This window comes from Arachis ipaensis, chromosome B6, assembly GCF_059453495.1.
Source record: "Arachis ipaensis isolate K30076 ecotype BB chromosome B6, ASM5945349v1, whole genome shotgun sequence".
In the NCBI taxonomy this organism is placed as follows: Eukaryota; Viridiplantae; Streptophyta; class Magnoliopsida; order Fabales; family Fabaceae; genus Arachis; species Arachis ipaensis.
This window is the reverse complement of record NC_142441.1, coordinates 143,202,409-143,227,624: the sequence shown is the minus strand read 5'-3', so window position 1 is coordinate 143,227,624 and position 25,216 is coordinate 143,202,409. Positions and strand designations below refer to the sequence as shown.

Genomic DNA, 25,216 nt, shown 5'->3' with positions numbered 1-25,216 from the left:
AACATATAATGGTACAAAATTACTTGGAAGAAGATGAACTTACATTTGTTCAACTAAAAGAAAGAAAGAAATAAGGAAAAAAAGAAGAAGAAAAAAATGCAGCATTACAGGAAATATTTTTCTGTATTTGCAGTAAATTTGGGTGTATTGTTTAAGAATTTTCGGTGTATATGTACTGATAAGTTTTGCATAATTCAAAACTCTTCCTCTTCCTCTTCCTCATCTTCTGCTGCTTCTTCTTCTTCATCTTCTTATTTCATATTCTCATAATTCTTTTTGGGAGAAAAAAATCAAACAAAGAAAAAAGATACATAATGTTGCAAAATCAATAGAAAGAGAAGGAAGAAAAAAATGCAGCAACAACAACAATAATAAAAAACGACGATGAAGATAAAACACGCGAAAAAAAAAAAGAGGAGAAACGCAAAGAAGAAGGAGAAGAAGAAGGAAGAGGAGGAGGAGGAAGAGGAACGCAAAGAAAAAACGATGGTTGTGGTTTTAATCAAGGAAGAAGAAGAATCGCCTTTTATAATGGTGAGTGAGCGTGCTATAAAAATTGTTGAGTAGCACAGTGTTAATATGCTCGTATGGGTGAACATCTTTTTTGTTGAGTTTGGCACAACTTGTAGGACTTGTAAATAAAAAAAGTTTGTATGTGTAGTAGTATTGTATGTATATAACAATGATTGTTTGATAGAATATTAAAAAAGTTAAGACACTTGCGACAAGATAGTTCATACTTAATTTCAAAACATATGCTTATATTATAATAAAATATTTAACAACTTGTGGATCAATATATATATATATATATATATATATATTAGTAATAATTATTTAATTGATAACGACAATAACAAAAAATTTTATTTATTTTCAGTATTTTATCACATAATACAAAATATTTTAACTGGTTACAAAAATTTAAAATTTTAATATAACTCTTGATTAATGATAAAATATTAAAAATAAATAAAATTTATTGAAATAATATTCATTAAATATATGAAAAGTGTTAACTTAAATATTTTTATAACAATTTAAATTATTTGATATTATGTGATGAAATATTAAAACTAAATAAAAGTCATTACATTAATAATCATGAAATATATAAAAAAATTTAAATTTAATATCTTTATAACAAGTAAAAATATTTTATCTTATGAAATAAAATATTAAGAATAAATAAGATTTAATACAATAATAATAAATACATCTTTTATATTTTTTTGATAAAACCTATTATATGACATGATTATATTATGAGAAAAATACAGAACAAAATAATTTTATATTTTTATTAATAACAATGTTAAATAACTATGATACTATAGTAGCTAATTAAATAATGATCATTTTATATATTTATTAAAATTTATTTAAAATTACAATACTTTCTGTTAATTATTTATTTTATATGTAATTATATATGTATAAATATAATTGTACAGTTATTTTATTGGAGAATAAATCATTAACTGGCAGTCGGCAGTGGCACCTACAACTTCAAGTGATTTTAAGGGGAAAAAAAATAAAAAATGTTAACCCTAGCCATCTCTCCGAAGTCCCAAGTTCACACCATATGTTTTGTAACATTTTTTTTTTGCTTCAAAACGCACTTCACACGAGATTGTATTACAAAATTGGCTCAAAATTAGCGAGATAGCGAAATTGATTAATAAAATCCAGGTTTATTAATTTAATTATCAGTCTAAATTCTCAACTAAAAAATATCAAGAATGTTAAACAACTAAAAATAAGAAAGAAGTAATAAAATAAAGTATAAATAGAAAAATACTACTATCAGTATTTACTAATACTATTATACTACTATAAATATAATATATTAATATTATATTAGTAGTATGTGAAGAAAGAAAGTAAAGAAGTGTTTTATATAAGAAAGAGAGAGAGAGGAAGTATTTGCTTTATTATAGCTGTGTATAAAGAGAGAGAATAGTATTTTGTTGTTGTGTAACATCAACGGAGGCTTAATCTCCTATTTATAGGCATACAGAAGGAATATTTTTCAACCTTCATTAATTTCATTCTCTCTTGAGAATGTAAGCCTCATATAGAAAATGGGTATTCACGTCCCATTCTTATCACAACACTTCTCTTTGGATGACCATTTAGCAATATGCCCCATTATATTAAAACCTTACTAAAGAAAACCCAATGGGAAAAACTTTAGTGAATGAAAAAGAGTACAATATCTTTTGTGATGAGGATTGCCTCATTAAAAACCTTGTCAAGAAAAACTCAATGGAAAAAACCTGACCAAGGAAAAAAGAGTACAGTCTCCCCCTCTTGTCGACATCATTTAATATCTCGAAATCGACGCATCCCAATCTGATGTACCAATTTTTCAAAGGAGGATTCTGGGAGTGACTTTGTGAATAAATCTGCCAGATTGTCAGTTGAGCGGATCTGTTGGATATCAATTGTCCCTTAATTTTGAAGATCATGAGTGAAGAAGAATTTGGGAGAAATATGCTTTGTTCTATCGCCTTTGATGTATCCGCCTTTAAGTTGAGCAATGCATGCTGTATTATCTTCAAATAGGACAGTTGCGGCTATCTTATGATCAATCAGTCCACATGATGATAGGATATATTGGATCAAACTTCTGCGCCAAAAACACTCGCGACTTGTTTCATGTATCACTAGTATTTCAGCATGATTAGAGGATGTTGTTGCTGCAATCGTCTGTTTCGTGGACCTCCATGATATAGCTGTACCACCATATGTGAATAGGTATCCTGTTTGAGATCTCCCTTTATGTGGATCAGACAAGTATCTAGCATCTGCATAGCCAACTAATTGTGACTTGGATCCATAGGGATAAAACAATCCCATATCAACCGTTCCATGAAGATATCGAAAGATTTGCTTGATTCCACTCCAATGTCTTCTGGTTGGAGAGGAACTATACCTTGCTAGTAAATTCACAGCAAATGATATATTAGGTCGTGTATTATTAGCAAGATACATTAGTGCTCCAATAGCACTAAGATATGGTACTTCAGGACCAAGGATATCTTCATTTTCTTCTTTAGGACGGAATTGATCATTTTCCACATTCAAAGATCTTACGATCATTGGGGTACTCAAGGGATGTGACTTATCCATATAAAATCTTTTCAAGATCTTCTCTGTGTATGTTGTTTGATGAATAAAGATCCCATTTTTTATATGCTCAATCTGCAGGTCGAGGCAAAATTTACTCCTTCCAAGATCTTTCATCTCAAACTCTTCTTTTAGAGTTCTTATAATTGTTGGAATCTCTTCAGGAGTTCCAATGATATTTAAATCATCAACGTACACAGCAATTATAATAAATCCAGATGCAGTTTTCTTTATGAAAACACAGGGGCAGATATCATCATTCTTGAATCTGTTTTTGGCCAAATACTCAGTAAGACGATTATAACACATTCGTCCAGATTGCTTTAGACCATATAAAGATCTTTGCAATTTGACTGAGTATAACCCTTGTGAATATTCATTGGATGGTTTAGATATCTTTAGGCCTTTAGGGACTTTCATATAGATATCTCGATCTAATGAGCCGTATAAGTAGGCTGTTACCACATCCATTAAATGCATATGGAGTTTATGATATGCAGATAAACTAACCAAATAGCGCAATGTTATCGCATCCACTACAGGAAAATACGTTTCTTCATAATCTATACCGGGTCTTTGTGAAAAACCTTGTGCCACAAGTCGGGCTTTGTAGCGCACAACTTCATTTTTCTCATTTCGTTTTCTCACAAATACCCGTCGGTATCCAACAGGTTTTACATCTTCAGGTGTACGGACTACAGGTCCAAAGACTTCACATTTTGCAAGTGAGTCTAATTCAGCCTTCATGACTTCTTTCCATTTTTGCCAATCATTCCTTTGTCGATATTCTTCGATTGATGTTGGCTCAAGATCCTTACTTTCATGTATGATATTTAATGCCACATTATATGCAAATATTTCATTGACAATTGTCTTATTTCGATCTCATTTCTCTCCTATAAAGACATAATTTATCGAGATCTCGTCATTTTCACAATTTTCAGGTACCTGAACGTCTTCTGGCGATAAAATCAAGGTTGCGAGAACCGGACCGGTCAATAAACCGGTGAGATCACTGGTTTAATGGTTCACTGGTTCGACCGGGGTTCAACCGATTTAATTAAATATTAAATAAAATTATTAAAAAATCTATATATAATTTTGAATATATAAATTCAATAATTTCTACTTTAATAAAATTCAAAATTTCACAATTTCACATAATAAATTATCCATAATTTAATATTAAAAGTTCACAAACAACTTCAATCATCAATGTTCATAACAAAAAAATAACCATATCTCCAAGGCATGACCCAAATTGCTTTCATTTACACAACAACATGCAACGATCATATCAATCAAAATCAAAATTTTATTACTCAACGAGAAGCATAGTTTACTTGAGCTGCAACTATTCGTAACTAAATATGCATTAACAAACATGTTGAATAATGTGAAACGCATGTGAAGGGTCATCAGGAACAATAATAATAATAATCATAAGGAGCAGCATGTGAAGAGGATCAAGAAAGGGTTAGAGAGAACAATGTCAACTACTATTAGAGTTAGACCAATAATTAATGTTCCAATTTGCACCCAGGTCAAAAGCAGGGCCTTGCCACCTCTTTTTCCACTCAAGAAAGGAAGATTAGAGAGGTAAAAAAATAAAAGAAAGATTTCAGAATATTCATAAGTTTGTTTAGTTTGATCCTCCTTATTAATCCTCAGAGTTCTTCTCAAATAAATTTTCTTAGAATGTAAATTCTGACTTTTATATAATCATATGGAATGTGCATTCCCTTGTGATGTCACTAGAGGCCAGAAATATTTGATGTTCTATATGTGTAGCTAATTAGGAAAGAAGTGGGGGTCATCTCACATGATGGATGTAGAGTTCCTCAATAAGTAAGTCCCACGTGGCTGCTTGATCCATCAGCCTTAGATCTGATCAATCGACACAATATTAATGAGTGAGTGGTACAACAATTCAGTTTCAGGAAAAAAGCATAGTTGAATAAAATTCAGCTCAGACCTACAGCAACACCCAAGTTCCATCGAGAAGTGCAGGTTCCTCAACAAACAATAACCTCAGGAAAAAATCATGAATAGAAAATCAGAAATAATAAATAAATGATAAATCAATAACCTCAGCAAACAATTACTTAACCAGCAAGCAATAACCTCAGAAAATCCAGTTATTCAGTAAATCATTACTAACAAGTATTATCAAATCAAGTGCTAAACGCCTAAACACTAAACCAGCAAGCAGACGCCGAGGAGATGGCTAATCAGTGCTTACCGGTTAACACAAGAGAAGATGAGGTCGGCGAGGAGGAGGGCGAGCGACGGCGAACACATACGACGCGACACCGGCTAACACAAAGAAGGCGAGCTCGGCGAACACAACGACGCGGTGGGGACTGTGGGGCTGCGTTGGTCAAAACTGTCGCTACGGTGGCTGCGGCGATTGGGGGCTGCGGTGGCTCTATGGTTCGTTGATTTCGTTCACGTTCAGAGAAGAGAGGAGAGGAGATGGGTTTACGGGTCAGGGAGTAACAATGAAAGGGACTAGGGTTTCACTTCAGGTTTGCCGTTTTGTTTTTTTTTTTTTATATAAATAAAACGACACCGTTTTGGAGGGTTTGTTTTCGAATCGGAAACCCTCCAAAAAACCGGTTGGTTCTTCTGATTTGTCGGTTAACCACCGGTTCGACTGGTTCTGTAACCGATTTTTTGCCAGACGGTTTTTAGGCCTGACTGGACCGGTTAAGTGACGGATTCTCGGTTAACCTGGTTGAACTGGCCGGTCCGATTCGGTTTTCAGAACAATGGTTAAAACTATATCAGAATTTCGGACAACTGCATGTGTCTTTACTATGTCTTTTTCAACAAGAATAGTATTAACCTCTTTTCTCTTTCGAGAATTTTTGTCTTTGGAACCAACAGGCCTGCCATGCTTCTAGCGTGAATTTGTTTCAGTGGCTACTTGTCCTACTGGGACATCAATTCGAATTGGGGCATTTTCCGCTGGTATATAGGACTTGGTTATCCTCTTTGTATCGAAAAATGCATCAGGCAATTTATTTGCTATTCTTTGTAAATGTATAATCGTTTGAACTTCTAGTTCACATTGCCCTGATCGAGGATCTAAATGCATCAATGATGATGCATTCCAATTAAGTTCCTTTTCAAGAAGCTTATTCTCTCCCCCTAATGTTAGAAATTTTGATTTATCAAAATGACAATCTGCAAACCAGGCTTTAAATACATCTCCAGTTTGTATCTCAAGATACCTCAATATAGAGGGAGAATCATATCCAACATATATCCCCAATTTTTTTTGGGTCCCATTTTAGTGCGATTAGGTGGTGCAATAGGAACATATATCGCACACCCAAATATTCTTAAATGGGAAACATTTGACTGCTGGCCAAAAGCTAATTGCATAGGAGAGAACTAATGGTAACTCGTTGGTCTCAAACGAATAAGTGCTGCGGCATGTAAAATAGCATGCCCCAAACCGAGGTTGGGAGATTTGTTCTCATAAGTAAAGGTCTAGCAATTAATTGGAGGTGTTTAATAAGTGATTCTGCTAACCCATTTTGTGTGTGAACATGAGCTACTAGATGTTCAACACTTATTCCATTAGCCATACAATAAGCATCAAAAGCTTGTGAAGTAAATTCACCAGCATTATCAAGATGAATTGCTTTGATTGGATTTTCTGGAAATTGTGATTTTAATCGAATAATTTGAACCAGTAATCTCACAAACGCCAGGTTGCGAGAAGACAATAAGCATACATGTGACCATCTCGAAGATGCGTCTATCAGGACCATAAAAATATCTAAAAAATTTACATGGTGGATGAATAGGTGCACATATATCGCCTTGAATCCTTTCTAGGAATTCAGGGGACTCAAATCCAATCTTTACTGGTGATGGCCTTAAAATTAACTTTCCCTGAGCATAACAAAATTCACTAGTTTTAAGAATCTTCTGGTTCTTTAGTGAATGTCCATGGAAATTTTCAATAATTCTCCACATCATGGTTGTTCTCGGATGACCAAATCGGTCGTGCCAAGTGAATTCATTTGAGCTAATAAACTTCTGGTCTACAGTGGCATGTGATTCAATTGCCCTAATCTTGGTATAATACAACCCAGATGAAAGTGAGGGTAACTTTTCTAATATAACCTTTTTATTTAAATTATGAGTTGTGATACATAAATACTCATGATTTTCCTCATTCATAGTCTCAATATGATATCCATTTCGGCAAATATCTTTAAAACTCAACAAGTTTCTTAGAGACTTGGTAGATAATAGTGCATTATTTATTATGAATTTTGTTCCTCCGGAAAACAAAAATATAGCTCTTCCGGAGCCTTCAATCACATTGTCTAAGCCAATAATAGTATTAACACATTCTTCTTTTGGCACAAGATGGGTAAAATATATATCACTTTTGAGAATGGTGTGCGAACTTGCACTATTCGAAGGCATACATCTTCATTATATATCATTGTCATTCTCTTCAAAGACAAATAATAATAAAATGAGTAATATGCACAGTTAAATTGAATACTTGATCGGAATTATTTTTCTAAGAAATATTGTACATAAAAATAATGTCATATACTAAAATTTTATTTTAAAACTTGACACATTTAATGATTTTAAAACTCATAAACATTAATATTTTATTATTTATATACATCATATTTGAAACTTAAATACATAGAAAATAAAACTTAACAATAAGTTTCTTACATTATTTATTTACATGAATATTCATCAATTTCACATATTAAACTATTCCATCATTGATCAAATGACCAATATTTCCTTTAGGATCCTCAAAAAAATCAGATACATCATAATGAGTGGTGAAATTTTTAGCATCATTTGAAACAAAATTTGTTTCCTTTCCTTTGTCATCCTTTTTCAAAAATGCTTGGTAAAGATCGACTAGGTGCCTTGGGGTACGACAGGTACGTGACCAATGGTCCTTTCCACCACAATGGAAACACTTATCCTCTATTGATTTATTTTACCCAATATTTCTTTCTTTATCCCACTTCTGGTGAGGTCCTCTCTTTTGAACATAATTCATTTTCCTTCTATAATTTTTCTTGTTACCAAAACCTTGCCATTTATCTCTTTTGGGATAATGATTTGCCGCATTTATTTCAGGAAATGGGGCGGCGCCAGCTGGGCGTGCTTCATGATTTTTTAAGAGCAACTCATTGTTGCGTTCAGCAACAAGAAGGTAAGAAATTAACTCAGAATATTTTTTAAAGTCTTTTTCTCGATACTGCTGCTGCAGGAGCACATTCGAGGCATGGAAGGTCGAGAAAGTTTTCTCTAACATATCATTATTAGATATCTTTTCCCCACATAATTTCATTCGTGAGGTGATTCGAAACATTGCAGAATTATATTCATTTATGGATTTAAAATCCTGCAGACGCAAGTGCGTCCATTCATATCGAGCTTGAGAAAGTATCACCGTTTTTTTATGATTATACCTTTCTTCAAGGTCTTTCCAAAGATCTGCAGGATCTTTTAATGTGAGATATTCATTTTTCAATCCTTCATCAAGATGACGACGAAGGAAAATTATGACTTTGGCTTTATCCTTCTAGGATGCATTATTTTCAGCCTTAATGGTATCTCAAAGATCCATTGAATAAAGATGGATTTCAACATCTAATATCCATGATAAATAATTGTTTCCAGATATATCAACAGTATTGAATTCAAGATGAGAGAGTTTCGACATAATAAAAATTTGTTACCTGAGTCTTCCTAAAAATTTGATCAGAATCTTGTGCTAATAACGTGTTGTAAAACAACTAAAAATAAAGAAGAAGTAATAAAATAAAGTATAAATAGAAAACACTACTATCAGTATTTACCAATACTATTGTACTACTATAATATAATATATTAATATTATATTAGTAGTATGTGAAGAAAAAAAAAATAAAAAAGTGTTTTATATAAAAAAAAAAAAGAGAGAGAAAGTATTTGCTTTATTATAGCTGTGTTTAAAGAAAGAATAGTATTTTGTTATTGTGTAACATCAAGGGAGACTTAGGCTTGACTTCCTATTTATAAACATACAGAAAGAATATTTTTAAACCTTTGTTAATTTTATTCTTTTTAAAAAATATAAGTCTCATATAAAAAATGAGCATCCACGTCTCATTCTTATCACATCGAAAAAGTCTTTTTCAAAAAAGAAATCCACAAATCTTACAGTAAACAAGTTGTGTTGTCCTGTGCGGTCCCACATTCGTCGTTCAATTGAGACTATGATCATCAAATCAAATCAAAATAAATAATTCATCCCCAATTGTTAATTGATTTTTGGGGAAGCATGTGATTGATAGCTGGTCAGCATTTAAATTTGATATTGAAATTGAAAAAGATGAGAGAGCTTGTGTTGTGTGGCGTCTTGGTTTTGGCTTTATCCATCCACCGTCCCTACTCTCTCATGCGGTCACGCCTACCCTCTTTTTTTTTTTTTGGTATTTTCTTTCGATGAGACAATCACTAATTTATCTCTATTGTAATTTTATTTAAGGTTTAATTTTTATTTTTTATTAAAAATAAAAGTAAAATTTAAATTTGTAATTTTTAGATAAATATAAAAAAATTATGTTATTTAAATTATAATTTGTTAATAATTTTATTTAAGAATTATTATATGTGTAACGTGAAATTCAAATTTTAAACAATAACTAATTTATTCGAATTATAATTTTATTTAAGAGTTATTACATATTTAAGGTAAAATTCGAATTTTAAAAGTTTATTGACTCGACTTGGAGCTTGTTTGGTCTTACGTTATCTATTTTACTGACACACGGCTCAAGAGTCAGTTACTGGCACACAACTCAACTTCCTCATATTAGATTCCTCAAAATTGTGAAACTTATTGGGGGATCGAAGTTTCTTAATGGTCATCACCAGAGCCCTTATGGAAGGAGAAGTCGACGATGATGGCAGAGCCAAAAGAACCGGTTAGTTACTACTCTAACTTCCTTTGAATCTGATTTTGAAAGTAGATGTAAATGAGTAACTAACTAAACCAACTGTGGATAGGAACTAAGTGCCAGCTAGGATCATCTCCTAACTAACTTAACAAACTTTCTGAACATTAGAAACTTCTAGATACATATCGGTATAGCTGATTTTACAGAGGCATAACTGTTTGTGATATTCTCGTCCTCCATGACAGATTGTGATTGATGAATGAAGTAATTGAACCGTCTTTAGTACTTTGGATAAGTTGAACTTGCTTAATTAATTTGCATACTAGCAATCTTTACCAGAAATCAATAAGCTGAACATAACGTGCTATCTGCGTCGCAGGGAATTCTTTGACGGCTACCACGCACATAATAACTGTGGTGATTGGGGCTGGGGTTCTGGCTCTAGCGTATGCCATGGCGCAGCTAGGGTGGATAGCTGGTATAGCGACTATGATAGCCTTCGCAGTCATCTCCACTTTCACTTACAATCTTGTAGCAGATTGCTATAGATTTCCAGACCCCATTACTGGCAAGAGAAACTACACTTACATGCAAGCTGTCAAGGCATATTTAGGTATTCTTCCCTTATATCATTTAATCAGCGAGATTCTTTTAAGTATTTTGATGCGTAAAATGTTTTACACAGAGTCGTTGAATCACATTTTTCTTTCGAATAACCATTCACGCAGTTAATGTAAAAAGATTATTTATGTTGATGTGTTATTCTGTGCTTGGATACACGTGTAATACACTGACAGTATATATATATATATATATATATATATATATATATATATATATATATATATATATATCTCGAAGTTAACAATCGACAACGTAGTTGATGAAGACCTTGTAACAACTCTTCTAGTTCATGCATCTGAATAAGTTTCATGACCTATTTTAACTAGTTCCATATTACTGTTTCATAATAGGGGGAACCATGTATGTGTTTTGTGGATTGGTCCAATACACAAAGCTTGCTGGAATCACTGTGGGCTACACAATAACCTCTGCCACAAGCTTAGTGTATGTTTTTCCTTTAAGACTTATGGTTATGTCTTATTGAATTTATATGTTTAATATGTACAGATGAGATGATTGAGTGCCATTATTATTGCTTTAATTATCTAACAATTTTCAAGGAGGCCTAAAATGTTCTTATGATTGGATTCCTATGACTTAAGAAGTTTTGAATTTGGTTCCTGTGATTACTGTCATCAAAATTTTCAATCTGGCTCCCCAATTGCAAAGGTTTCTAATGGAAAAAGGAAGAATTTCAACATTTGATGAGAAAATGCAATCGATCCTAATAATCTATATTAACAATTGAATTTCTCATCGATGTAAGGCCAACACAACAGAACCATTGACTAGTCATATAAACCTAACAAGCAGCATTTAAAATATAAAGACAATTTGAATTTTCCAATTTATAAGAATCTTCAAATAATTTTTTTAAGCTTTTATCCTTTTCTGATTATTTATGATGTTTTGATTGTGGCAGAGCCATTAAGAAAGCAATTTGCTTCCACAAAGAGGGACATCAAGCTTATTGCAAGTTTTCTAATAATCCTTTCATGATTGGTTTTGGGACCTTGCAAATCTTCTTGTCCCAAATCCCAAACTTCCATGAACTAACATGGCTTTCAACCATTGCTGCTATAACCTCCTTTGGTTATGCTTTTATTGCAAGTGGGCTTTCCCTCTCGGTTGTCATCTCAGGTATTTACCTATTATTTGATACAAAATCTTTCAACATTAATTGCAAAATTTAATTGTTGGCGTAGCTGTTATCTTTCTATAAAAGCATATGCTTTGACTTTTCATCTAACATAAATTATTGTTCAACACTCTTCAATGCATTTTCTAGCTCAACTAGATACATGAAATGTCTTTTTTGTTTTGGATAAATAAATATGAAAATTGTTGTTCAGGTAACTGGTCTAAACGGCCATTGTAAACGGTGACTTGGTGACATGTTAGAAGCTGCTTAGACCAAAAACATGAGCCGATTAGACCAGTTACTTAGATGGTTGGAGACTGATTAGTGATTTTTGAATTGTGGACGATCGCTTTGTCCTCTTATCAAAATGATCAGGACCGAAAATGATATTTACTTTTTTCTATTATAGTAATGGATGATATTTGTCTGAAAGCTTTCTTCCAATTATGCAGGAAAAGGACAGCCAACTAGTATAACCGGAACAAGAATAGGGCCGGAATTATCTGCAGAAGATAAAGTTTGGAGGGTTTTCAGTTCACTGGGAAACATAGCACTTGCTGCGAATTATTCCACTGTTATTTATGATATAATGGTAAAATACAATTCCCTTACTCTGGTTTCTTTTTGAAGAAACTGAAATCAATGAAGGAGATGCAGTCGCTATAGCAAATTTGATTGAATCTGATTATTTGGTGATTTGTTTAGGACACATTAAAATCAGATCCGCCAGAAAATAAACAGATGAAAAAAGCTAATGTGATGGGGGTCACAGCAATGACAATACTGTTCTTGCTATGCAGTGGCTTTGGCTATGCTGCTTTTGGTGATCACACACCGGGGAACATCTTAACCGGATTTTATGAACCTTTTTGGTTGGTTGCCCTTGGGAACACGTTTGTCGTGATCCACATGATTGGAGCATACCAGGTTGGCTCAATTTTTTAAAATTTCAATTTATGAATTCAATTATGTATTGTCACGTTGGTTGAAGTGTTTGACAAAATCACTCACACTCTTTAAAAGTTTTACAGACACAAGCATTCGATTGAGTGATAGACAGACAGTGTATGACACTATTAAGTGCACAACAATAAAACTGATCTAATAGTATAAAGTTTCTTTTATGCTTATTTGTTAACTGATAGAAAAATTGCATTATACTCTTGAAGCATAGAAATTAAACACAAATTTAACACTTAGTACTAACCTTGTTCTTCGATGATATTTTTGTTAGACCATCATGCTTAATATATGTGGGAAATCTACATTTTGTTACAGGTGATGGCACAACCATTCTATAGAATAGTTGAAATGGGTGCTAACATGGTATGGCCAGAATCAGATTTCATAAACAAAGAGTATCCAACCAAGTTGGGCAAAATAAGATTCAATTTCAACCTGTTTAGGCTGATTTGGAGAACAATATTTGTGATATTGTCCACAATTCTTGCCATGGCAATGCCATTTTTCAATGAAATTCTTTCCCTTCTTGGAGCAATCGGGTTCTGGCCTCTCGTCGTCTTCTTCCCCATACAAATGCACATTAGACAAAGACAAGTAAAGAAACGGACATTGAAGTGGTGCATGCTTCAACTTCTAAGCTTCATGTGTTTCATAGTTACGGTGACTGCTGTAGTTGGTTCAGTTCATGGAATCAGCCAGGATCTCCATAAATACAAAGTTTTCACGTATAGACAATAGTCCTTTTGGTTACTAAAACATGAAATAAATGTAGCTAAACTCTATTGATTATTTTTTCTTGGGAGACTACTGAGATGGAGTTCCATTAGGTACTTAACTAGTTTGATTTGTTAAAAATTTTCTTTTCTTTCTTTTTTTTTGGTTGCCTGCCTGTATCCGGAGCTTCACCCAGACTAATCTGGACCCGACCCGGATCGCACACCTGGCTATGGTGGATGAGTCTCTCAGTGGGGATAGCTGCATATAGTTCGAGACCTGCTTAAGGGAATCCGAGCTACTTACTACTTGGACCAACCTATTGGTAAAAATTATTCTTTTCAGGTGCAACAGGTTCTTGGCTTACCCTTTCTCCAATGGTGTTTATGTCGTCACTCAGTAAATTGAACCAAAAGTTTGTGAGTTAATAATGTAAATTTGGTTAATTGCATTTGGATTTCTTTTCTTTTTTTTTTTGGATTTTCCACTGGCTGTATACTGAGAACTAGGACTCACTTTTTTGACCACCAACCTTGGTGACTTTTTTGGCAGCGGAAAAAATTTCCGATGTAGTCATATCTAGTTGGTGTTCTGTCCCCTGCTACTACCAAATATAGTACAAAAACATCAAATTTTTTATCTCTATATCTGAATTTCTTTTCTTATTTTTACTATCAAACGCTTGTCATAAAGATTGGGGTGTTGGTCAGGGTTGTAGTTGGTCTGGTGGTGGTTTTGGTTTCGGTGGTGGTGGTAATGATGGCAAAAATGGATATGGTGCTGGTGATGACAATAAGGTAATTTTGTAACAATAAAGGTAGGGTGGTGGTTACAAAAACACTTATTCATGTAATATCACCAATTTTGTAATTAGATGTTAAGATAATTTGGTAGTTTGGATATGCTAGACTTAACTAATTGATTAACAGTTGACTAACGGTTTGAAGGCAAAAATTAGGTTAAGTACTCACATATTTATGTTGGCTAGTTTGGATGACAAATTTGATTGGGTGAAAATACGAAGAACTAATTAACTAATAGGTAAAATTTGATAAACTGTTTTATCATTTACTCTTTAATTTTGTAAATTGTTTCGGTACCATTGTGTTGTTGAAAAAAATATTTTTTTCATTTTTTAGTGTATTTAGTTAATTTTTAATAGTAAAAGTAAAAATATTAAAAAAATAAAAAATTCTTTTTTAAAATCTATAATTTACGTCTTTTTTTAAAAAAAAAATTACTTAAAAAAAATATTTTTTTACATAATAAATAAACAAAACAATATTTTTATATTATTATATTCAAATATAATTGATAAATAAAAATATATTTTTACATAAAATATCTAAATATAAAGTTATTTTTATTTTTTTAAATTTAAAAAAAAATAACTAAAAAAAATTTCTTTTTCAAAAGCTCACCAAATAAACCCTTATTAGTTCTATAAAGTATATTTTATTTTTCTCTACGAAAAATATGCACATTTTTTTTTCTTATCATTAGATTTATCTTTGTAACTAAAAAAAGGAAAATTTACATTAAGATATATAAAAAGAAGTGGCACAAATATACATTTCTATTGAAAATCAACATGCTGGATTTCAATAATTTCCTAGTGACATAAATTATCCACAAAAAAATAAAAAAAAATATTTACATATATACAAGAGGCATTGATGAACAAAATAATCAAGCCATGATTTACTTTATGTTGTTATTGTATGGTCTACTAGTAATCATTATCTCTTTCAACTCCTTCAAATCAACATTGCCATTACAACATGGACAATTATATTTCTTTGACTCAAATAATGGTCGCCATCCTCCTTTTCTCTCTGATTCTAACCTTTTTGACATACACTCTTTGTGGCAAACATGATAACAATTTGGCAAAATTGTAACCCAAAGTTTTGTTGCTTTCTCCGTACGACCCAAATCACATGAACATATTGAACATTTTAATCTTGCAATAATCTGCTTAGTGTTGAAAACCCTATTGATGAGAAAACATGTGGCATTTGATGGTTTGCCATAACAATAATTATCTTCCGATCGTAAAAATCCATGGCTTTCTTCGTCTATGGCTTTGATCTTCGCCATGAAACAATGGTAACTACGTAGAATCAAGCTAGCTAAGAAATAACTAACTATCATAAGAGAAATTATTACAATGGGAGAAAACATTGTGAGCGTTTTTGTGAGCAAAGCTTCTGCTTCCATTGCTCTCAAAAAATAATAATAGAAGGACAAAGGTGGATTTGGAAAAGTTTGTAAAAAAGAGAGAAAGAAAATGGAGATAATCCTTCAAAATTGAAAGGATATTAAGTAGTAAGAGATATTTGTAAATTTAGTTAGCAATAATTTGTATATTGTTAATTTGTTACGTTGTAAATCTCATCTCAATGTTTATACACAGATGTTAAACTAAATAAATCTTTCGTGTACAACTATTTATCCGTTACGGAAGAAGGTTCTTTAGTGGATATATAAAATACAAATCTCAAATAAATAACTGATTTATGTAAAACTACTTGCCAATTATAAAATGGTGAAACCTGTATAGAACTATAGATGTTGTTGGAAGTTATCTTTACATAAAAATGCAAGCTCAAATATTGATATGTGCCATGCAGTCAATTTAACCGAAACTATTGTATTTGGCTAAATCAAGATGAAAAAAGATAAACGGATTGATAATTGTTCGTAAAAGATAAACCAGATAGTATTCAGTTGAATCAAATTAAATATTGGTTTGGATTGATTTTTTGAGTGAAAAAATATATTTTTAAAAAAAATATAAATATTTTATTTTATTTTAAATTTATTTAGATACATCATAATATTTTTATTAAAAAGTAATAACTTTTTTTATAATACCTTACTTATAAAAATAACAAAAGACGTTTTTAATACTTGAAATAAAATTCTTTTCAAAAAATATATTTAAATATGAAATAATTTTTATTTATTAAAAAATATCTTTTTTAAAAAATAAAAAATATATTTTTTAAATTAATCCAAACTAATTCTAAATAATATACTATCATAAAAAAAATTAAATAACGTACTCAAAATTTAAGGTTACTTCTTCATGCCAAGTTGCCAACACTATAAGAAAGTTGTTGGATATCGTCGAATTTATTCGACAAATTTATTAAAAAAAATTCGTCGATAATCTATTTACCGTTGAATTTAGCATTAAAATAAATTCGATGGTATAAACCTCGCCGGTAATTGTTTGCCAGCAGAATTTTTTATCTGCCCGCTAATTACCGGCTGATTTAGCAACAGATATAAACTTTTATTTGCAAAATTCTGGAGTTTGTTATCGTCAAATTTTTCCCTCAATAAATTCGATAGTAAACTTATATTTTAATTTTTTTATAAATTTATTTAAAAATTCAATATATAATTTTAAATATTTAAATTTAATAATTTCTAAACTAACAAAATCTAAAGTTTTACAATTTTTTATAATGCAACAGCAGCAGCCTATGTCTCAACTAATGCAGCAGCCTATGTCTCAACTATGTCCACTGCTGATAGTTTTTTTTTGTGGCATAATAAACTAGGTCATGCTTCTTATAGTGTAGTAGCTAGTGTTCTAAAATCCTGTGATATTGTAGTTGACCCCAATAAATCTATTTGTACTGTGTATTGTCTAGGAAAGTCTCATCAACTACCATTTCCAATCTCTAATATAGTTTACACTACACCCCTAACATTAGTTTACACACCTGTCCTAGTGGTTGATTTCTATGAAAATTTTTACTTCATAAATTTTATTTAGCAGGTTTACTTGGCTTTATTTCTTGTTAGAACACGTTCACAACTCAAATCAGTCTTTAAGGTAGTGTTTGAAAGAGAGATATGGACTAAAAGATAGAGACTAAGAGACAGAAATTGAATTAAGTCTTAGTATTGTGTTTGGTATAAAGTGGAAGACAAAGACTAAAATAAGAATGAAGCTCTAATTTAATTTGCACAAAGAGTAAAGTTGGAATTAATTAATTGAAATGAGGGTATTTTAGACATAAAATGTTATTAGTTTCAGTCTCCACCCCCAAAAACTCCAGTCTCTTGTATCCCCACTTTTTGGAGGTACTGAAATATTGGAGACAGAGATTGAAATTTTAGTACTAATTTCTAGACTAACAAACATAATACTGAGTCTCAATCTCTCAGTATTCGTCCTAATACCTCAAAACAAACACTACTTAAATGCTTTCAACAAATGGTTGAGTTGCAATTAAATGTAAAAATAAAAATGGTGCAATCTGATAATGCTTCTGAATATGTGATATTTTCAAAAGATTTACAGATGTAGGAAATTATTTATCGCTTTTCATGTCCACACGAATACCAACAAAATGGCGTTAATAAGAAGAAACATTGGCATGTTGTGAAAAAAGGGACTGACCATGTTAGCAGGAGCTGGTATGCCAATTAAATACTGCGGGAAAGCGTTCAACACTGCAGTGCATCTAATCAACATGTTACTCACGCCTGTGCTTGCTAACCAGTCACTGTATGAGAAACTGTTTGGCAAAAAAGCTGATTACACCAGTCTTTGGACTTTCAACTGCTTATGCTTCCCACACTTGCAACCCTATAACAAGCATAAATTGAAATTTCGGTCTTTCTCTTGTGTCTTTTTGGGATACAACAGCTCCCATAAAGGTTATAAGTGTCTTACCGAGCAGGAAAAACAGATAATCTAAAGGAATGTTATCTTTAATGAGCACCTGTTTTCATTTAAAGACAACAATTTTGCTACCTCTCTTGGCGAACAATCTGATCTGACACCAACCATTCTAGTTAGTGCTCCAATCATCTCTATCCTCAGAAGATCATCTCCCACTTCTTGTTGCCTTCCCAGTCAACTTCCTCCCACTTACATCAATTGTCAAATTCCTAGGCTCTCTCTTCTATACCCACATTGTTGCCCTCTCTTCCTCCTGCTTTCTCACAACAGCCATCTTTATCGCCCACACCATCCTTTTTTCCATTTGCACCCTCTAACACACCTATTTTTATTCCTATTTCCATTTTTGATATAGAAATTGTCTTACCTGATTTGCTACAAATTCAGCCACCTACTTTAAACACACACCCCATGATTATCCAGCGTCACTTACCTCTAAATCTTTTTATTTTATATTAACGTTTTCAATCCTACTAAGAACTCCCCAATTCTTACCCCCTATTTCCACCACTTTCAATTACATGTACGAAGGTTTAGTGTGGAGTTACAGGAGCTTAGAAGATTTTGTTTACGAGTTGGGTTGTTAGATTTTATTTTTCTCTCACCATTTATTGTTTTGATTTTTAGAGGGGTAGAACTTGTATTTGAGGATCTTTGAATAAGTTTATGTACATAAAGCTATGTGAATATATACTTTTGTGGTTAAGTGATTTAAAATAAAGTCTCCTTTCGATTTTTTTATTAAAATTTTGGTTTGTATTCGCGAAGGTTCAATATTAAATAAAGATAGTATAAAATAAAAAGATTTAAAGATAAATAACGCCTAAACTTTTAGTACGATCATAAAGTGTTAAAAGTTAGGGTGTTACAAAAACTATGACAATATCTCTAGTTGTAACTCCCTTTTTATATAAAGTCAAAAAAATTTAAAACACCTAAGAAAATTTGAACATAGAGATTATGATAGTGTATTAGTTGTGATAGTAATCTAATAGAATTAGTTTATTAGAAGAGTATAATTCTAAAAGTGCCACCTCGTAATGTGTTCAACCATATATATATACTGACTGCAGATACTCAACTGTTGTAACTGAATTTGGCTCTCTCTCTCCCTCTCCCACTCCCTCTCAAAATATTATTCTGGTCTCCCAAATATATGTGACACCGTCATTAATTTAAGTGTTATTATAATATGATCAAATAATGAATGTGAAAAACTATTTCAATTTAGTATATATTGGAGTGAAATACTAAATTAATTTAATTTTATGCAAAAACATATCACGGATATATATGAATAAATTAAAATAAAAATTTTATATAAATTATTAAGAGTAAAGTATTAAAACGGTCTTTTATTTTTTAAAATGATGATAAAAATACTCTTTACTTTTGATAAAGATAAAAATATTCTTAAAAGTTAAAACATTATAAAATACGATAAAAATAATAAAAAATATTATTTTTATTATAAGTGACAAACAATTTTTATATTTGACAAATCGCTTGACATTCGATCCAAAATTTTGTAAAAGTACGTGGATAACTATTTAATATATATATATATATATATATATATATATATATATATATATCAATCAGAGACAAAATTCATCTCTAAAATTTTTTATCACAAATATTAATAAAAAAAATCTACTAAGTATAAAATTTTAAGGACAAAAAGATTTTTTTTTCTAATCAAGCCTGTAAAAAATCGAATCAAAATTTAACTTCTAAAATATTTTTTGAGAATATATATTTAACGTCATGCAGTTTTGTCATGTTTTAAAATATTTTGAAGATGTTTTATTATTAATAATAGTGAAAAATATTTTTGTGATCGTGTTCAAAAATTGAAAGTAATTTTGATAGTTTATATATATATATTAAAATAAAAAATAATGAGTGATGATGGCTGCCAAAAAATATATATAGTTATTGAAAATTGAAAGGTATTTTAAAACACAGCTGCTGTTTGGAGAGAGCCGCTTAGCCGCAGTCGTGATGTGTGTCGTACGCTGAGGGCATGCTCCCAGAATTTCCAAGCTTCATTTTTCGGTTAAGGGGACAACTTGTGATCTCCTCACCATCTGAGCCTTTAACATATTTTATTCAATATCTGAATTGTTCAAAATCAAAGAATACTAGTATACCAATCAAGTACACTGGTATATGTGAAGCTTTCCTCTACTATAAAACATGAAGACTTTTTTAATATCCCGATGAGTATTGCTTATACTGTCAATGGTATTTCAATTGGTTGGACTCTATGACCTTATTCGACACATGATTTCTCTATTCCTAAACTTATGCTTCAAATGAAACTTGAAATCTTCATCTGTGCTGTAATAATTTGAGAGACCATTGAAAGAATTGGGATGAGTCATAAAAGTTGGTTCTTGTTGAAATAATTAAGGTATCAGACACAAACTCAGACTCATCGTATCTATTGTTTGGTGCATCAGTCTAAACTCCGCACTTATTGTCTGATATGGAATTTGTCTCTGTGATTGATTAGAGTAAGGTATTGGAGGGGAGGTGGTTCTGAGTTCTGACGGTGCTGAACCTCTTATCATTGTTTTCAAATAGAACTTGCTTACTAGAGTTATAAGGCCTAATACACCTCTTAATATCTCCATCATTTGTTGGATCAGATTTTTCTTTGACAGTCAAGCACCATCCAAACATATACATACTCATGGTTTTCAACTTCAAGCCAAAAAATCTGATATCAAAATCGTTCCTGTACCCAACATTTCTAATTTCTTTCAAATAAAGTACGAGGTTTTCAACTCAATTAAAGAATCTACATGAGTGTGCATCAATCAGAGGCAAATTTTTGCATTAACAATGGAGGGCCCCCGACTTTTTTATAAAATTACTAGTACTAGATGTTTATTTGATATGATTAGTTCAACTGGCTATAGTTTTTCTTTTCTTATATCTCCTATTAATCTCGTACTCTATTGTTTCCTATGTTACATCATTGCTTTTTCACACCGTCAATACATTTTTTTTATTTCAAATAAATAACAATTACTAATTAATTGAAAACTAACAAAATCTTTACACATTCTCAATATTACTCTCTACCAAAAAAAAAAAAAAAAAAAAAACTAAAGATCTCCATAAAAACAACAATAAATTAATTATTTTAAAGTTAATTTAGAAGATGATTTTTTTTAAATGATAATTTGGTTATTTATATTAAAAAATACTAAAATTCTTTATTTTAATTTAATTATTAAAAATCTTAAATCACTTAACATTCAGAAAATGTTATTTTAAAATTATGGGTAAAGTATTAAATTGGTCCCTTATGTTTGGGCGTAATTCTATTTTGGTTCTTAAGGTTTAAAGTGTCCTATTTGAATCCAAAAAAGTTTTATTTAGCTTCAATTTAGTCCACCGGAAGTCAAAGATAAATAATTGACAAAATGTCCTACATGACAGCAGTATAAGAACAAGGTCGATAATCTAGAGAATAAGTACAAGTTCTAGAGGTACAAAATCAACCATGGATGCATCAATACATTTATTTATCATTTTTCTTATAATTAAAATGAAATATTTTCTATAAAACTAAAAAAAATGTTAAATACATGTATTGATGTATCCACGGTTGATTTTGTGCCTCTGGAGCTTGTACCTATTCTCCAAATTATCGAACTTGTTCTTATACTGCTGTCATGTAGGACATTTCGTTAATTATTTATCTTTGACCTCACGGTGGGACTAAATTGAAGCTAAATAAAACTTTTTTGGATTCAAATAAGACACTTTAAACTTTAAGGACCAAAATAGGATTACGCCTAACCTAAAATTATTTTTATTTATAATTTTTTTTCATATATTTGACAAATTTTAAAAAAAGTTTTATTTTAATATAAATGTCATTATATAATTTTATGTTAAAATTTTTTATTGACCCATAACATTAGAGCTGGCAATTCATACTCTATCCGCGGGTACTCAATCTGGTCCAACCTGTTCGAATAGGGTAGGCTATCCGACCCGCTACCCTACCCTACTCTACCCGCACTTCATATATAATACATATTTTATAAAAATTATGTATATAGTGAAGGAAGTGAGAGTTAAACCTACAACCTCCCTTATGTAATGATTTACAACAAGAGAACAACCATTAAAACTAGTTAGTTAATTTAGTAATTTAGAGCATTAGTCTTTTATTTTTTTATGTTATTAATATGTATAAAATTCGAAATGATTGAATTTTATATTTACTTTAAAAAAATTTGATATTTCTGCGAGTCGGGTAAGATAGGATAGAGTTTAAAATGTTAGGGTGTGGATAGAGTTAGGATTAAAAAATTCTCAACTCGTAAGTAGGGTAGGATACCCTACCCATTGCCAGCCCTACCTGACATCAATATAAGATAAAACACATTCAAATAAGACTCGTCACCAATTCACCATCCCTCATGTTTGTATTTGGATATATGTTTACAAAACATTCTTCATCAACCATTTATAAAAAATAGAGAAAAATGAGAGAAATTAATGTGTAGTTTTAGATGAATTAATCTATTTATAATTTTATATAATATAAACATCAAAATTTTTTACCATTATAATTTTGTTTTTAAATAAATAATCTAAATCTCATTTTATTATTTTTATAAGCGACATATGTATATAATTATCTTGCATTTAGTATAAATAAAATAAGTAACAGGGTGAAAAAATATAAATAACATAAAATGTAGAAATGTGTGTAAATATTGAATTTAATTAATTTATTTTTATTAAAACACCCAAAGAAAAGTACTTTACTCTTATCCTCAACCCAAACATGGCGACATTCTTTCACCTCTCCAAGTCACTCTCTTCCCCGCTTCCTTTCTTCCGCATTCCTCCGCCGCTTCGCTGGAAACATAGGCCTTCCACGGTGGCCCCCGCTCGTGCGGGCCCCAGCTCAAGTAGCATCGCCTTTGCCATCGGCCTCCCTCTCTCTCTCCTCGCTGTCACCGTCCTCACCTCCCTTCGAATTGCCAATAAACTCGACCAACAATTTTTTGAGGAGGTAACCACCAATAATAATAATCATAATGATTAATGATAAAAGGATGTTATTTTAGTAACTCTAGGACTAAAAGAGTTTCAAGAAAATTCTGGAGATTCAAATGAAGAATGCATAAAATTTTGCGGATTAAATGATCAGTTATGCTTATTTCCCCTCCTTCCTTCGGGATAATTTGAAGGTTAAGTTGTTAGAACAAGTTTATGAAGATTTTTGGTGCTGTCAAAACACTACTTTTGCTGCCCTAATTTGTTGTTGTGGTAATGCGATTTTGAACAAGGTCTTTCGGTCAAAACTGCAAGATTTCAGATTAGAATCTAAACTCTGGTCTTAATTTCCATGAGTTCATTGATCCTCTGCATGCAATTCTTAGTTTCTAATCAACTCTTAGCTAATGCTTTATTGGAAGATAACTATGATTGTCATAAAGAAATTGGTATTAGGCAATAAAGATGCTTCCCCCTGTAATTTGTTGGATTAGGAATTAGGTCAAATGTTAGGACTAGAACAGTATTTTATCCTTTTGTTTTCAAATACCAGATGGCAATGAATGAAGCTATCATGCAAGCTGATGAAGATGACGATGATGATTACGAAGATGAAGATTATTATGATGATGCTGATGATGATGATGATGATGATGATGATGATGCAGAAACTCCTGTACAACAAGAACCTGCCCTTCCGCGTTCTCGCAACAGGCCTATAAGGGAAGCTTAACTTTCACCCTTTTGGCCTTTGAATTACAATTTTTTTCAGGTTGATCTTGTTGCAGTAGATAGATTATCAGACATCAGAATGAGGAGGGAAAGAGAAGAAGGATCTTTCTTCAAGCTTTTGCTTTTTGTTTGTTGTTGCAATGATTATCTTAATTTTATGTATCTTGCCATGGTGTTCCTACTTGTAAAGTATTAATCATGTAAAATGTTTTTCTACAGATTTAGAGGTAAAATATTATTATTCAGAAGGCTTGATGAGAAAGAGGGGTGTGTATATATAGATTTAATTCTACACGATAACATTAGTAAAATAATTTGATCATTGCTATTTTCTTGTGATAAGAGCAAATCCTTAAAAGGTTCCGAACAATAAGTATGTGCCTATACATATTCTTATAAATGGTGAATTGGTGATCAAAGACTAGTTTGGCCACTATCAATTTGTTAAAAAAGTTAAAATAATTTTTCTTAAAATTAATTTTAAAAGTTAAACCAACATAACAAAAACTAAGGACTAAAGGACGCCATTTCATGGAGAGTTCAGAGCTGATTGTGTAATGCACCATTGTGGTGTGTTCTTAACTCCCCCAGGCACGAGTATTGGTAAAAGACTAAAAGGAAATAAGGAATGAGGGAACTAGTATGCAACCATGCATGCTATAATTAAATTTTGGACCAACATCATTTATTTTTAAGGCACGGTATAATCAAATGTTAGCCGAATAAGCCTTCCCATAATCCTATTACCTCAAGATATGTGTTAACTCTGAAAAACAGGTTATGACTTGCTCCAACTATAGACTGAGAAGGATAAATTCACTGAGGCATTGTTCAAAGATTCAGATGGCCTCCAGCTTAAAATGACATTCATCTGAGCAAACTGCTTTTAAAATGCTCCAAATTAAAGAAAAATTTAGGGCACTAGTGCTCCAAACCCTTTGAAATCGTTGAGCTACAATACAAACAAAACAACAAGGTTCTAAAAACCGAACTGATAAATCAGTAAAATTAGAATTTTAAAGATTTAAAAATTCAACTAAAATTTAATTGAAATTTAACCAAATATAATAAAAAAATATATATCTATGAATAGAAAAACTATTTTTTAAAAAAAAAAATTGTTTGTGTTTTACTATTTTTAAATATGCTAACCACTAAATAATCGGACCGATTCACTCGATTTACTATTTTTTCCAATTTTCTACAGGTTCACTAATAACCGTTTTT

General features: G+C 31.4%; 2 protein-coding genes and 1 pseudogene across 2 annotated transcripts; 2 read left to right on the top strand and 1 right to left on the bottom strand.

Annotated features, from left to right (window-relative positions):
• Positions 1–7,885: 7,885 nt before the first annotated feature.
• On the bottom strand, positions 7,886–8,860 carry LOC148563011 (uncharacterized; annotated as a pseudogene).
• A 1,037-nt stretch (positions 8,861–9,897) lies between these two features.
• On the top strand, positions 9,898–14,166 carry LOC107605198 (amino acid permease 8). The gene is made up of 7 exons (XM_016306981.3): positions 9,898–10,106; positions 10,459–10,692; positions 11,054–11,147; positions 11,626–11,843; positions 12,297–12,436; positions 12,550–12,771; positions 13,123–14,166. Exons 1-7 carry the CDS (start codon positions 10,043–10,045, stop codon positions 13,543–13,545), a joined length of 1,395 nt encoding a protein of 464 aa, XP_016162467.1. The 5' UTR covers positions 9,898–10,042; the 3' UTR covers positions 13,546–14,166.
• Positions 14,167–23,013: 8,847 nt separating this feature from the next.
• On the top strand, positions 23,014–24,251 carry HCF153 (high chlorophyll fluorescence 153). The gene is made up of 2 exons (XM_021105083.2): positions 23,014–23,273; positions 23,811–24,251. Exons 1-2 carry the CDS (start codon positions 23,043–23,045, stop codon positions 23,988–23,990), a joined length of 411 nt encoding a protein of 136 aa, XP_020960742.1. The 5' UTR covers positions 23,014–23,042; the 3' UTR covers positions 23,991–24,251.
• Positions 24,252–25,216: the final 965 nt, after the last annotated feature.

Bases quoted from the DNA above. Each gene is read 5' to 3' on its own strand.
- LOC107605198 (XM_016306981.3), top strand. From the start codon at position 10,043: ATGGTCATCACCAGAGCCCTTATGGAAGGAGAAGTCGACGATGATGGC. The intron at 11,148-11,625 runs GTATGTTTTTCC...TGATTGTGGCAG, and splicing joins ACCTCTGCCACAAGCTTAGT to AGCCATTAAGAAAGCAATTT. The intron at 12,437-12,549 runs GTAAAATACAAT...TGATTTGTTTAG, and splicing joins CTGTTATTTATGATATAATG to GACACATTAAAATCAGATCC.
- HCF153 (XM_021105083.2), top strand. From the start codon at position 23,043: ATGGCGACATTCTTTCACCTCTCCAAGTCACTCTCTTCCCCGCTTCCT. The intron at 23,274-23,810 runs GTAACCACCAAT...TTCAAATACCAG, and splicing joins ACCAACAATTTTTTGAGGAG to ATGGCAATGAATGAAGCTAT.